Raw genomic sequence first — 15534 nt, 5'->3', positions numbered from 1 at the left:
AAATTGCGAATAATCGTAACTGCGAATAATATCGAACTTCCGGGTCACGCACGTACGGGCAAGTGAGAGCAAAGAAACGGCCTGTGTGGTTTATTTATTTATTTATTATTATTATTATTGTTTTTTATTTTTTATTTTTATTTTTTTACGGGCACGTACTAGTAAGAAAAAAAAAAAAAAAAAGTCACTTGTTGCACATGGGGAGTACTTCATATGTATCAAGTTTCAATTCTTTCTATGGAGCGGTTTCGGAGATACAGAGGTCCAAAGTTTTTCTTTTTGTCCAAAATGGCTGCCACACGTGACCTATGATATCATAATTATAATTAAAACATTCTACATGAGTAGTCACACCTATGGTGAAAATGTGTTAATCGGATAAGAGGTTGCAGAGAAAAGAGAGAAAATTAGCACGGACGTACGTACGTACGTTCATGTAAAAGACAGCGGAAAATGTTTTTATTGTTTTTTTTTTTTTTTAATTATTATTTTTATTTTTTCATTAAAATTTTGAAAATTATGTTTTTGGGGTGAACATATGTACATGATACCACCGACGACCTCGTCAGAGGAGGCATAAAAAATTACAAGAAATTTACTGCCGTCTTTTACACCACCTTATTTAACACATTACATTATATTAGCTCTTCATGCCTGAGTGTCCTTTATGACCGCTAAAAACAGTAATTTTCATACTTGGAATGATTTTAAATTTTGTTTGACTGCCACACAAAAATATTATCTCACTCTCATGCGCTGTGCGATCCGGACAAATTCAGAGCGAAAGTCCTGCAAAACTACAGGTTCGTTTTCCGATTTGTGTTCAAAATACAACATGCAATTGAAATGAAGTTGTTCCTCGACCATGAACCGACGTTTGTAGATGGACCGACAGAGACAGAACCAATTTATTAACCCCACTTTTTGCTTCACGCATCCCGAGGTAATGAGAGAAGGACAGGAAATGTACAAGTAAGAAGGTTGGGTTAGGAAGGATCGTGGGCCGGGATGGGAGATAACGCAAGATGGTGGTGTAACGCGAACTCAAAGCTGTGGAGAGGTGGTGGAGGAAGTACGATTGCAACAGCCTCAAGAAAGCAGTTCCACAAATGGCAGAAAATAAGAAAAGAGTGGAAAACGCGTGTGTGCCAGTGTGCGCGCACATAAGCAACTCCTAATCAACAAGTTTCAGTTTTTTATCAGTAATCCTAAACATGCAACAAAACATGTTGATCCAAAAATGTAATTTATACAGGAAAGAGAAGCAGACTTGTGAAAGCAACACTGGGTAAAAGAAATGTTCCACAAATGAAGGAGGAATGAAAACACATAACAAACACGATTAGAACGAAAGATAATGGGAGGATATCTGGAAGTCTGTTTAACATCCCCCTAACAGTAAGTAGCTCCCTTCCTGGAACATCAAGAAAGCAATAAATCGCCTCATAAATCTATAACCAAACTAAAAGGCACTCGGTCAGGCACATACCTTTCACAGGCTGAATAGTTTAGGTTTTGTATCCCACCGATAGGTATCAATATCATCATCTGAATCCGTCCATAACTTTTTGAGACATCGTGATACTGTGTACATTGTTGTTGGCCCCATCTCTCAATGGTGAAGAATCACTCAAAATTCTCAGAACCGGATCTGGATCTTCACCAAAACCTAATATGCTTGTTTTTGCCAACTACCCAATTTGTCCATCTGGTTTTGTCACAACTGTCCATAACTTTTTGAAATATTGCGCTGTATATAATTTTTGGCCCTATCTCTCAATGGTGAAGAATCACTCAAAATTCTCAGAGCCGGATCTGGATCTGAATCTTCAACGAAATCTAATCTGCTTGTTCTTGTCACTTTCCCAACTTGTCCAAGTTTTCTCACAACTCATCCACAACTTTTTGTAATATCATGCAATATAATGTTTTTGGCCCCATTTCTCAATGGTGAAGAATCACTTTTTAAAAAAAAGATTGGATCCGGTTCCAGATCTTCACCAAAATCGAATCACTTGTTCCTTGTCACACACCCGACCTGTCCACCAACTCTTCTCCGAATCTGTCCAGAACTTTTTCTTTTTGAGATATCCTGCTCACAGACAGACAAACATGTGTGAAAACATGACCTCGGTCCACCTTTGGTGGCGGAGGTAACTAAAGCAATGAGAATGTGTTGCTTGCTCTTGCTCGGTGAGAAACGGACTGTAAATAGAAAAAAAAAACAGCAATTATCTTACTTTAAATCAGGAACTGTGTTTTTGAAGATCTCGATGATATAAATGACGAATCAAAGTAACAAGATGTAACAGTTACAAGTCGTTTCAAATTTCTTACTCGCACCGGTTATCGACCAAAGAGGGTCAATATCTTCAGGCTCACGGAAATGAATCGTCGATTGCATCGTATTGCTTAAAACCATACTCATCAATCTATAATCACAGTGCATTCATCACCGAAGGTTGAGGGACGAGGTTCATGGCGAAAGGTCTAGGTTTGAGAGTTCCTCTGTGAAGCTCAAAGGTATTGGTGCAAATAGTGTAGATTTTAAACCATCGATGGATCGCTTGTGTCAATCGCAATTCGATTTCCAAATAGCAACGGAAGAGTATTCATATCATTTCAAAGACAGCAATAACTAGAAGGGCACCCGGTAGAGAGCAGACCTCCGCCATAGAGAGCAGACCTCCGCCATAGAGAGCAGACCTCCGCCATAGAGAGCAGACCTCCGCCATAGAGAGCAGACCTCCGCCATAGAGAGCAGACCTCCGCCATAGAGAGCAGACCTCCGCCATAGAGAGCAGACCTCCGCCATAGAGAGCAGACCTCCGCCATAGAGAGCAGACCTCCGCCATAGAGAGCAGACCTCCGCCATAGAGGGCAGACCTCCGCCATAGAGGGCAGACCTCCGCCATAGAGGGCAGACCTCCGCCATAGAGAGCAGACCTCCGCCATAGAGAGCAGTCCCCCGCCAGAGAGAGCAGACCCCCGCCAGAGAGAGCAGACCCCCGCCAGAGAGAGCAGACCCCCGCCAGAGAGAGCAGACCCCCGCCATAGCGAGCAGACCTCCCCCAGAGAGAGCAGACCCCCGCCAGAGAGAGCAGACCCCCGCCATAGCCAGCAGACCCCCGCCATAGCCAGCAGACCCCCGCCATAGCGAGCAGACCCCCGCCATAGAGAGCAGACCCCCGCCATAGCCAGCAGATCCCCGCCATAGAGAGCAGACCCCCGCCAGAGAGAGCAGACCTCCGCCAGAGAGAGCAGACCTCCGCCAGAGAGAGCAGACCTCCGCCAGAGAGAGCAGACCTCCGCCAGAGAGAGCAGACCTCCGCCATAGAGAACAGACCTCCGCCATAGAGAACAGACCTCCGCCATAGAGAACAGACCTCCGCCATAGAGAACAGACCTCCGCCATAGCGAGCAGACCTCCGCCATAGCGAGCAGACCTCCGCCATAGCGAGCAGACCTCCGCCATAGCGAGCAGACCTCCGCCATAGCGAGCAGACCTCCGCCATAGCGAGCAGACCTCCGCCATAGCGAGCAGACCTCCGCCATAGCGAGCAGACCTCCGCCATAGAGAACAGACCTCCGCCATAGCGAGCAGACCTCCGCCATAGCGAGCAGACCTCCGCCATAGAGAGCAGACCTCTGCCATAGAGAACAGACCTCCGCCATAGCAAGCAGACCTCCGCCATAGAGAACAGACCTCCGCCATAGCGAGCAGACCTCTGCCATGCTGAACAGATCGGGAGGCTGAACCAAAGTCGAATCGGCTTGTTCTTGTCACAAACCCAACTCATCCACCAAGTTTTGTCAAAACTCATCCACAACCTTTTTTTTTTGAGATATCGTGCTCCATCGAGTTTTTGGCCACGTCTCTCAATGATGAAAAATCACTTAAATAATAAATAAATAAAAATTAAATAATCCTCATCCAAATTCGGATCTTCAACAAAGTCGAATCAATTCGTCCTTGTCACACACCCAACCTGCCCACCAAGTTTCGTCTGAATCCGTCCAGAACATTTTGAGATATCGTGCTCACAGACAAGTCAGACAGACAGACAGACAGACAAGACAGACAGACAAGTCAGACAGACAAACAGACAGACAGACAGACAAGTCAGACAGACAAACAGACAGACAGACAAGTCAGACAGACAGACAGAGATGATAACATAACGTCCGCCCACCTTCAGTGTCGGAGTTAATAATAATGAAAATAATTAATTAAAACCGGCAGTCAGACATTCACAATCAATTTTCGCGCGTTAAAATTAAACTCCCAGAAACCACCAAAGGCCGGAGGGTAGAAACCCCACAAGTACTCGGTAATCCGCACGGGTACACAGCGAGAGGGCCACAGGCCTCTGACACTCGACTTGTTTACTCGGACAGGAGGGCCGAGCCCCGCCCGGTTCGCGCTCGTGCACGAAAAGACCCCCACCCGCCCGCTCTTCGGTAATTCTTAAACTCGCTGCGACCGGCCGGTTTATCTTACGCCAGTGGCGCTGCTATCGTCGCATATCGCATCTTCGGAATCGGAGAAGGCGTCTTGAGCGAGGGGATGGGATACCGCTTCGCTCAAACCGGGCGCCAACATGACAACTCCCGTCAGAGCGGCGTCGCTGAGCGTAAAAACACAAACGTTTGTTTAAACCCGAACCGAAATATTCCCCCAACCTACAAGCCTCCCACCATGACCCTTCGTTCTCCTCATACCGATTGTGTATTTGTATCCAATATTTAGTGAATACAAACTCAAGCAAGCTGAAATTCTATTGGAGATGTATATTAATGTTATTGCATGCTCGACTGGCTACCCGCAAGTTTTTTTTAGTTGTGTTTCGTAAAAACGATAAATATTAACTACTATTTATTGAAATTCAAGCATTGTACGTTCTGCAATAAATGTTTAAAGTTATTCGTCAAAATATGTAAACGCCCGACAAGCTGCCATTCAAAAACCATGTAAATTACCTGCCAATATATATTTTAATTGGACGCAATTATATATTAATTACAAGCAGGAAATTCAATTCATGCTCTGTTTATAATATCTCGATCTGGAACCGCACAAAATGTTCCGCTTTAATAAATTGGTCTTTATTGCCGTCAACGGATCTCATAGAAAAGGTGCACAAAGGTACTTTTGGCCAAATGTGTCGTCATGACGTCATCAGAATTGGCTATTTTGCGTTTCATTTGGGTCTTCTTGTCATAATACAGTATTAGACAATGGATGCGTGCCTACGTAAGTCAGCATGTCCTCCTAAACAGCGTCAGTTTGAAATTAGCAATTTATGTGCGTTTACAGCGAATGACGTCATTCACAGGGCTTCGAGTTTGCATCCTTATCCAAGGGGTTGATGATGAGAATTTGTCCCACAATATATTTTATTCCAGTTCTTTTTACCAAAATAATCCCAAAGCTTTTTTTCCCGTAAATAAATTAATTTGTACATATCACGTTCAAACTAAACTCGATCGGTTGTTCGTGTATTTTTACTTGAAATAACTCAAATCATTTTAAACGCGTACGTAATTTCTCGCAGTCAACGAGGTGGGTTCAAATCTGATAGGAATGTTGAAGATAATGGTACGGGAGAGTAAGGAGGTGTAAGTTGAGCCATGGGAGTAGTAGTAGTAGTAGTAGTAGCAGTAGTAGTAGTCGTCGTTTGTTGAACTGTATATATAAGACTGGAAGGATTATGTGTGGTGCGAGTTTGTCGTTACCAAGCGCCATCTTGGTATGCCCATTTGTCGCAGATATATTTCGAGCCGCTTGATAAATTCTCGTGAGATCTTGAGTATTAAATGTTAATTTTAAGTTGAAAGTCAAAGTCAATGTGAACACTTCCTCAAATATAATAAACATAACGCAACACGGGACTTGGTGAATCGTTCACTGGACATACAAACATGGCGGCGCGTGCACGGAGAAGGGGCCGTGTGGTGGCGACACAACGGTCCATGCAACGTGAATAACCATAATCCTTCCGGTATTACATATGAACAGTTCAATAGTGTAACGTAAACGAATTTTCTTACCGGAAATGAGGTAATTTCGTTGCGTTTGGTACCGGAAGTGGCGTCCCCCATCATAATGTATTTGCATACCGGAAGAAGAGTAAATAATTCCAAATGAGCCGTCATTTCGACTCCACAAATGCATCTTGTGCATTTATACCCTCCCTCATCGAGCTCCACTTCATGTTTTCGTGTTGTTTTTTTATTGCTTAAAATTTGACCCCTTTCTTTCGGATTCGGTCGTCTTTTTCTACATTTCGATCTTTAGTCTGATTGATGGCGGAAACATGTCGACTTTGGCTGTGGTCTGTTCTGCTCGTTTCTTTCCATCAAACACCAGGTAAAATTTCAAAAGTATTATTTCAACCGACTCTGTTCGGGAGGTGTGTGTGTGTGTGTGTGTGTGTGTGTGTGTGTGTGTGTGTGTGTGTGTGTGTGTGTGTGTGTGTGTGTGTGTGTGTGTGTGTGTGTGTGTGTGTGTGTGTGTGTGTGTGTGTGTGTGTGTGTGTGTGTGTGTGTGTGTGTGTGTGTGTGTGTTTTTTAGATTTCGTAAGTATATTGATGACTTCCGTCCTCTGTTTGTGTGTGTGTTTGTTTGTAGGTGTTTGTTTGTAGGCACGATAACTCGAGAAAGGAAGAAGCAACCAATGTCAAATTACACCACGTGATTCAGGAGGGTGGTGGCTAGCGCTCATTAGATTTTGGTCAAAATCGGTCAAAGGTCAAGGTCACAGTGAGGTTAAACATTCGATTTTTGAGGGTTTGGTACAGAATCATGGTAGAAACTTCTGGTTTGTGTCGCAACCTCTCGAGAGACAGCTTTTATTAGACAAGGTCAGAGGTCAAGTTGACGATTTCGTAAGTATCAGTCTATGACTGCTTGTTTATTTAGATAATAAAAGAAATGAAATATTTTTTTGTTTTAATTTCGGTTATTCGTCTAACTTCACACCCAAGTTGTGGGGTTTTTTTTACATATACCATTTGAAAGTCACATCCCAATGAAAAAAACAACAAATTGAGCAACATGGAAGCATGCAGCCTTAAACAATGCAGCACGTAAAGGGTTAACCAAACGTGGTAAAAACCCGATTGGAGAAGTTAACTAATCAGTAATGATGATGAGGTTCCAAATATGACAAAATATATATATATATATATATATATATATATATATATATATATATATATATATATATATATATATATATATATATATATATATATATATACACATAACATTTGTGTTATGTCGCTCAGCAGACCGAACAATATGACTGATTGCAAGTCACAAATCCATTTATTCCGCAGCACGTGACGTTCACATATCTCCGACTCCGTTAAAATGGCGCGTCACGTCACGTTCCACACGCTCCTCCCTCGCGTCGCGTTCCACACGCTCCTCCCTCGCGTCGCGTTCCACACGCTCCTCCCTCGCGTCGCGTTCCACACGCTCCTCCCTCGCGTCGCGTTCCACACGCTCCTCCCTCTCGTCACGTTCCACACGCTCCTCCCTCTCGTCACGTACCACACTCTGCTCCCTCGCGTCACGTTCCACACGCTCCTCCCTCTCGTCACGTTCCACACGCTCCTCCCTCTCGTCACGTACCACACTCTGCTCCCTCGCGTCACGTTCCACACGCTCCTCCATCGCGTCGCGTTCCACACGCTCCTCCCTCTCGTCACGTTCCACACGCTCCTCCCTCGCGTCGCGTTCCACACGCTCCTCCCTCTCGTCACGTTCCACACGCTCCTCCCTCTCGTCACGTACCACACTCTGCTCCCTCGCGTCACGTTCCACACGCTCCTCCCTCTCGTCACGTTCCACACGCTCCTCCCTCTCGTCACGTACCACACTCTGCTCCCTCGCGTCACGTTCCACACGCTCCTCCCTCGCGTCACGTTCCACACGCTCCTCCATCGCGTCACGTTCCACACGCTCCTCCCTCGCGTCACGTTCCACACGCTGCTCCCTCTCGTCGCGTTCCACACGCTCCTCCCTCGCGTCGCGTTCCACACGCTCCTCCCTCGCGTCGCGTTCCACACGCTCCTCCCTCGCGTCGCGTTCCACACGCTCCTCCCTCGCGTCACGTTCCACACGCTCCTCCCTCGAGTCACGTTCCACACGCTGCTCCCTCGCGTCACGTTCCACACGCTGCTCCCTCGCGTCACGTTCCACACGCTGCTCCCTCGCGTCACGTTCCACACGCTGCTCCCTCGCGTCACGTTCCACACGCTGCTCCCTCGCGTCACGTTCCACACGCTCCTCCCTCGCGTCACGTTCCACACGCTGCTCCCTCGCGTCACGTTCCACACGCTGCTCCCTCGCGTCACGTTCCACACGCTCCTCCCTCTCGTCGCGTTCCACACGCTCCTCCCTCGCGTCGCGTTCCACACGCTCCTCCCTCGCGTCGCGTTCCACACGCTCCTCCCTCGCGTCGCGTTCCACACGCTCCTCCCTCGAGTTGCGTTCCACACGCTGCTCCCTCGCGTCACGTTCCACACGCTGCTCCCTCGCGTCACGTTCCACACGCTGCTCCCTCGCGTCACGTTCCACACGCTGCTCCCTCGCGTCACGTTCCACACGCTGCTCCCTCGCGTCACGTTCCACACGCTGCTCCCTCGCGTCACGTTCCACACGCTGCTCCCTCGCGTCACGTTCCACACGCTGCTCCCTCGCGTCACGTTCCACACGCTGCTCCCTCGCGTCACGTTCCACACGCTGCTCCCTCGCGTCACGTTCCACACGCTGCTCCCTCGCGTCACGTTCCACACGCTGCTCCCTCGCGTCACGTTCCACACGCTCCTCCCTCGCGTCACGTTCCACACGCTGCTCCCTCGCGTCACGTTCCACACGCTCCTCCCTCGCGTCACGTTCCACACGCTGCTCCCTCGCGTCACGTTCCACACGCTGCTCCCTCGCGTCACGTTCCACACGCTCCTCCCTCGCGTCACGTTCCACACGCTCCTCCCTCGCGTCACGTTCCACACGCTCCTCCCTCGTGTCACGTTCCACACGCTCCTCCCTCGCGTCACGTTCCACACGCTCCTCCCTCGCGTCACGTTCCACACGCTCCTCCCTCGCGTCACGTTCCACACGCTCCTCCCTCGCGTCACGTTCCACACGCTCCTCCCTCGCGTCACGTTCCACACGCTCCTCCCTCGCGTCACGTTCCACACGCTCCTCCCTCGCGTCACGTTCCACACGCTCCTCCCTCGCGTCACGTTCCACACGCTCCTCCCTCGCGTCACGTTCCACACGCTCCTCCCTCGCGTCACGTTCCACACGCTCCTCCCTCGCGTCGCGTTCCACACGCTCCTCCCTCGCGTCGCGTTCCACACGCTCCTCCCTCGCGTCGCGTTCCACACGCTCCTCCCTCGCGTCGCGTTCCACACGCTCCTCCCTCGCGTCGCGTTCCACACGCTGCTCCCTCGCGTCGCGTTCCACACGCTGCTCCCTCGCGTCGCGTTCCACACGCTGCTCCCTCGCGTCGCGTTCCACACGCTGCTCCCTCGCGTCGCGTTCCACAAGCTCCTCCCTCGCGTCGCGTTCCACACGCTCCTCCCTCGCGTCGCGTTCCACACGCTGCTCCCTCGCGTCGCGTTCCACACGCTCCTCCCTCGCGTCGCGTTCCACACGCTCCTCCCTCGCGTCGCGTTCCACACGCTGCTCCCTCGCGTCGCGTTCCACACGCTGCTCCCTCGCGTTCCACACGCTCCTCCCTCGCGTCGCGTTCCACACGCTCCTCCCTCGCGTCGCGTTCCACACGCTCCTCCCTCGCGTCGCGTTCCACACGCTCCTCCCTCGCGTCGCGTTCCACACGCTCCTCCCTCGCGTCACGTTCCACACGCTCCTCCCTCGCGTCACGTTCCACACGCTCCTCCCTCGCGTCACGTTCCACACGCCCCTCCCCCTTGCATCATCATCTTCCTCGCAATCTGTCAACATCCGGCAATTAAACAACAACAACAACAACAACATTTGCAAAGAATATACCACCGAAGAATGAAAAACACAACAATTTCTCAAAGTTTTATTTACTTTTTGTCATTTCCAGTTGTTGCCTGTGATGGTGTGACGTCACATTTACTGCAAATGGCGTCCCCACAATAAACATCAGTGTTACCTGGTTTGTCGAGACCAAGTGATGATAAATAGGGAATAAATGCTGAATGATGTTCTTGATAAATCTAGGCAATGAAAATTTCAGAAATGTTCGTTCATTCACAAGCATCAAGCAGCATCATGATATCCCATTTCATTGATGTTGTTTTTAATGAAGGTCGGAATTTGGAACGGTAATTTGTGGACAGACCCTGCACACAAATGAAAACAAATCCGAATCGAATCGTACCATTCAAAATACGCGAAAGTACCGCAAAATACGGGTCACTTGCCATGTAAGTGAATGATTTGATGAAAATGTTACCTCTGAGTGCAATCGATTCCAAGTTCACCTTATCACGTGGTTCCAGAGAGAGAGAGAGCTATGACCCCATCACCCCATCACCTCACAGTTTGTGATTGACTGGAATTTGAAACATGTGAACGCACAAAGTGCATATTTAATTGCATGAAATCGTATTATTCACTTGTGCGGCGTTGTTCGGTGAAAACTTTTGACCAGAGCCTTTCACGAACCGGATGGCCAGGCCTGACATTCGATCAAAGGTAACAGGAATTTGTAATCCTTTCAGGGTTACAACTATAACTTGCTCAAGTTCTCTCCAGAACCCTGTTGGGATTTCACCATTGCTTGAAGCCGCTTGGATACTGGTGCAATGTTACTTCCAAGCGTATGGTGAGTTTGGCACTAAATGCACTATCCTCAGAAAGCCTTTTCACATTCCATACTCTTCGTGAAGGACACCGTGAGACCTTTAACGTCCAGCAACTAATACTAACATTCTGGACACCCAGCTTAATGTCCTTCTGAAGGATGGTGCAATTTGTGATGCAACACCCTATCTGTGAAGCACCAGTCTGATGGTTTGGATTCCGGTATGGAATTCAACAGACACCTGACAGCCTTTCAGACTTCTATGTGTCCAGCATTGACTGGAAAGATAACCAAGAGGTCTGTGCACACCTTTGAGCTCTCCAACCTGTGTTTGAATCTCGGCCAAACTATAAACTATCACTCTGGTGTTTCACATGCAGTGCAATGCCACCTATAGGATCACATGCATACATCAATGTGTGTGCCATCTATAGGAAAGGACCAATCTGTCCAAATGCCTCGTTCGTGGACCTTGAAGTTACCATTGTGTCTTTCATGAATGTAGGTGGGTTATCACCGGCACCCTGAATGCATTTCAGATAGCTGCGCTGACTGATGAGAAGACGCTGAATACCCACCCAGCACAACCTTTGCCCAGGCGCTGACATCCTGTAAAAGGAGTTTGGTACATTTGATTGAGTGATTACTCACCATTGCTTGAAGGGACATGGATAATTCTTGCATTGTTACTTCCAAGCACACGAACAAGCAAGGAGAGGTTTGTTCCTCTTCAAAGTGATGGGAGAAACTTGTAACTCCAAAATATGGACCTGGATGTTTTCCAAGACCCTGCCGGTTTACGAAATGTGTATATGTATTTTTAAACAAAAATTATTGGTCCAAATTCAGTGCAAATAAAAACTCCAATCGTATTCAAAAATTCAGGATTACTGAATTAAAATTATTTGGTTTTACATTGAAAAACATTCCTATCATGGGCATTATTTGGAGCCTTTGTTGCATACTGATAAAAAAATATAAAAAATAATAGATTAATAATACCTGGTCACCTGTTGAACACAACCATTCCACATTTATACATTTGTTTTTTTTTCTTTACTGGACCTAAAATGTGTTAGATTTGACTAATAATGGAAACTCTCAGTGCACCAGCCCAACGGGCGATCGTGTTCCAAGCATGCAATACGTTCTTCTGGCGCATACCTTTATTTGGGCAATGTATTGGCAACTGACAGCTCTGTGTAGGCAAAAAAAAAAAAAAAAAACGGGTTACGTGCATGAAGCAAAAACATACCGACTGCTTATAATTCAAAACCTCACTGCACTGGAAAACGTGGGGACAGGAATACAGGACTGTAAATGGTGGAGACTTGTAATACCCTACCCCACCTGGAGGCGGCGCTACACGATACACATTTACATTGAGAATTTGTGACTTGTTATGATAAATAAAGTTCAAAAATCACTTTGCAAAAGTTCAACCTTGTGCGAATTTCATGAAATAGTTTGTTCCACCATGTCCTCTGGCAGACAACTTAAGCAATTGCACCCTTCACTATATTGTTATTATAATTATGTCACTATTATCGATATGCCAATACTATCATTATGATTATAAATACGGTTCCATCATTCCACGTCATCGTTTTGTTCGTTTGCTTGACCATGTCCTCTACCTCTGGTTGATGGACAACTTAACAAATTGCACCCTTCACTATATTGATATGATTATTATACCACTATTATTGATATTCCAATATTATCATTATGTTTATGATCACCGTTATATCATTGAACGTTATCGTTTTCGTCATTTGCTCCACCATGCCGTCTATCTCCGATTACCACCGGTTACCTCCGCCTCCGTCCGCTTGATGAGCACCTTGAGCAATTACACCCTTTGCGATATTATTTTGCAATGATTATTGTTATCACACAATTATTATTCGATTAGTGCTTTCATTTTTACTTTAATTATACCGACACTTATTACTATTATTATTACGTGGATATTATTCCTTTGTTTTCTACTTTAATTATCTATATATTAATACTGAAGGACCAATTTTGTGCTCCTCCTCGTGGTCGCGTCACGTTTTTCTCGGTACTGTGACCTGGACTGAAAAACTTCGTACCTCTAAGAGTGCATCGCACATAGTGGCAATAGGCAACCTTCAACTCTGAAGCAGAATAAACACTTTTCGTTTTACATTCGTTTACATGGCGACGTGTGACGTCACCGCTGAGAGGCGAAAGGACGTCATGACATCATCGGTCATTCGCTGACGTCATGACGTCATGACGTCTGTCGTCGACAGACCGTCACCGCTGAGAGGTGTAATTCCACTCCTCGAAAATAGCGTCTGCAATGCAAAACCCTATTCTGCACATGCTGACTACTTCAGAATGTAAATTTGACACAAAAAATGTAACAAGAAACATTGTATCTATATATTAATACTGAAGGACCAATTTTGTGCTCCTCCGAGCGGTCGTGTCACGTTTTTCTCGGTACTGTGACCTGAGAAGTTTTGACACGGTGTTTGTACGTCAAAGTAGATACGTGCACAAATCAGAGGACTTCTTCACGAGGAGTAGTATACACCAAAAATGTCTTTTAAAAGGACGTTTTGTAGGCCTCATTAGGTGAGGCCATAGAGTACATCGACTGGGATCCGGCTCTTACAAGAGCTGCCACTGGTTGTCATATTGGGCTCATGGAACGGAATCCGTCTGTGACAGGGTTTCGGCTAGTTCTTATTATCACGTGCTAATGAACATAATGCTGAATGATATTCTGCAACACTTGGCGACATCATTGTCAACAAATTTGACCAAAGCACAACACAACTCCATCAGTGTTCTTCCATTGAGGATTACATTTGGTCTACCCATACCCCAACTCACAGCATACATGAACATGGAGAAACTTTGACTGACTGAAGAGGAAAACACACGCATTGACTGAAGATATATATATATATATATATATATATATATATATATATATATATATATATATATATATATATATATATATATATATATATATATTGTTACGGATTCGCGCCCGCCGGCGTGCTGACGGCCACGTAACTCGAATCGCGGCACGTCGCCCACCGGACGGACAATCCAGTCGTGACCCTCTCGGACTAACGCCGGGAACCAGTCACGGGTGGACCTTACGGTCTCACCGCGATCGAGCCAATCGGCCCCCGCGTGGGATAGGGTTGCTCGCCAAATTCGACCTACCTAAGTACCCACACGGAGGGTAGACCGGGCGATCGCACCTCGCCGCAGGTCGACTTCGGACACGGGCCACTTAAGCGACCCGTTCCGTACTATCGGGATAACCGAGCGGTGTTATCGCCGGCCTCGACGGTTCGATTAATTATCGGGCGTATTCAGCCCACTACCAACCCTTTACGTGAAGCAAGATGAGGATTCAATGAGAGAAATGACGAAGCGAAGCGGGAAAGCAGTTCAACATAAAGCACATTTATTCGCGATGAACGGAAAGCACACATATACAATTCCACCAAAAGCACATAGAAGGAAAAGAAACACAATGCAATTTTACACAAAAAGCAAATGTAAAAGCGAAGACACAATGCAGAGCTAATACCGACTACCGAGCACACGGCAACACTTATACAATTCTACTTCACAGACGGCGCCGACAACACATACCCAAAACCAAGAAAAAGAACACCCTCAAGGATGAGGCGGGCCTGAGGCCGAGACCGGGTCGGGCCTACCCGTCTGGTGATGAGACGCGGAGCGGCGATGGTGCCTCAACTCCGCGGGCCTCGCGGACAGTGTCTGGTAGGGGGTGGGAAGGGGGCCCCCTTGGTCGCACTATCTCAGCGCGGGGGGGAAACAGGAGGGGGTTGCTGATGCTCGGGGAAAGGAGGATTTTTACTCTGTCTCGAGTCCCGCGACGAGCGTCTCCACCTCGACCAGGTCGCGCCGTCGGCCTCCCTGGTGTGCAGCTCCCGGCACCGACGCGAGCACCCCCTCGTCTGCCTTCGCCGCCGCCGCCTCTCCACAGCTCCGTCCTCTTCGCTCCGACTCCAACTCCGAACTCTTCCTGCGAACTTCCCAACTGCACTCAACTCCCACGCACACGACCACGACCAACTCCTTTATTAACTTGACTGACGAACGCGGTCGCTTATATAAGCCCCGTGGCTTCACCTTTGACCCCCTGCCTTCGACCTTTCACCTCGCTCCCCATTGGCCCGAGAAAAAGTGGGCGTGAATGCATTTTGATCCATGAATTTGCATATAGCGACCGCCCTCCAACGCCCTGGAGGCGGGGCCAAATCGCCCCTCGCTCACCGATTGGACGGAACAAAAGTGGGCGTGAGTCGTTTTTGATCCGTTTTTGGAGCGGAAAATCCGTGGTTTTGTACACGCTGTTCGGCGCGCGCCCTGCACGAGTCCAATACCGGTACCCACAAGCGGCGCAAGAACGGTGGCGATGCGACGGTTGCGAGGTGTGACGGGAAAGGTCGTGGCTGTTGTGGTGAAGCGGCGTTGTGGTGGGTGGTTGATGTTGTGACGACTGTTGAGACGTGGTTGGTGGTGGTAATCATGGCGGTTGGTCCAAAATAAAGATAGCAAAAGAAAAACAGCTATCCTGAAGAGTCGCAGCACGCATAAATGACATGTATTCCCACTAGACAACGGGTTTGGGCCTAACTACACATATACTTACGGAGATATCTCACCTAAGGGACCTGAATGGTGGTTTGCCAAT

At 47.6% G+C, this 15534-nt stretch overlaps 2 protein-coding genes across 5 annotated transcripts in view; one reads left to right on the top strand and one right to left on the bottom strand.

Annotated features, from left to right (window-relative positions):
* SNX30 (sorting nexin family member 30) overlaps positions 1–4658 on the bottom strand; it is a 61626-nt gene extending 56968 nt beyond the window's left edge. For 2 of the 3 annotated variants that reach the window (XM_085845609.1, XM_085845610.1), the window contains exon 1: positions 4502–4658. In XM_085845609.1, coding sequence (XP_085701735.1) covers positions 4502–4603 — 102 coding nt within the window. In that variant the 5' untranslated portion in view covers positions 4604–4658. Of the gene's footprint in view, positions 1–4296; positions 4414–4501 lie in introns of those variants that run through there. The other variant, XM_085845611.1, reaches the window with a different exon arrangement.
* A 1443-nt stretch (positions 4659–6101) lies between these two features.
* Positions 6102–15534, top strand: part of ACP5 (acid phosphatase 5, tartrate resistant) — a 34711-nt gene continuing 25278 nt past the window's right edge. Inside the window, exons 1-2 of one of the 2 annotated variants that reach the window (XM_085845602.1) lie at positions 6102–6370; positions 10729–10832. In XM_085845602.1, the coding sequence (XP_085701728.1) occupies positions 6318–6370; positions 10729–10832 (157 nt within the window). In that variant the 5' untranslated portion in view covers positions 6102–6317. The remainder of the gene's footprint in view (positions 6371–10728; positions 10833–15534) is intronic. The other variant, XM_085845603.1, reaches the window with a different exon arrangement.

Source organism: Eptatretus burgeri, chromosome 11, assembly GCF_056783735.1.
Source record: "Eptatretus burgeri isolate ZD-2024b chromosome 11, Ebu_testis_v1, whole genome shotgun sequence".
Taxonomy (NCBI): Eukaryota; Metazoa; Chordata; class Myxini; order Myxiniformes; family Myxinidae; genus Eptatretus; species Eptatretus burgeri.
The sequence above is the reverse complement of the archived record's forward strand: the minus strand, read 5'-3'. Positions and strand labels throughout refer to the sequence as shown.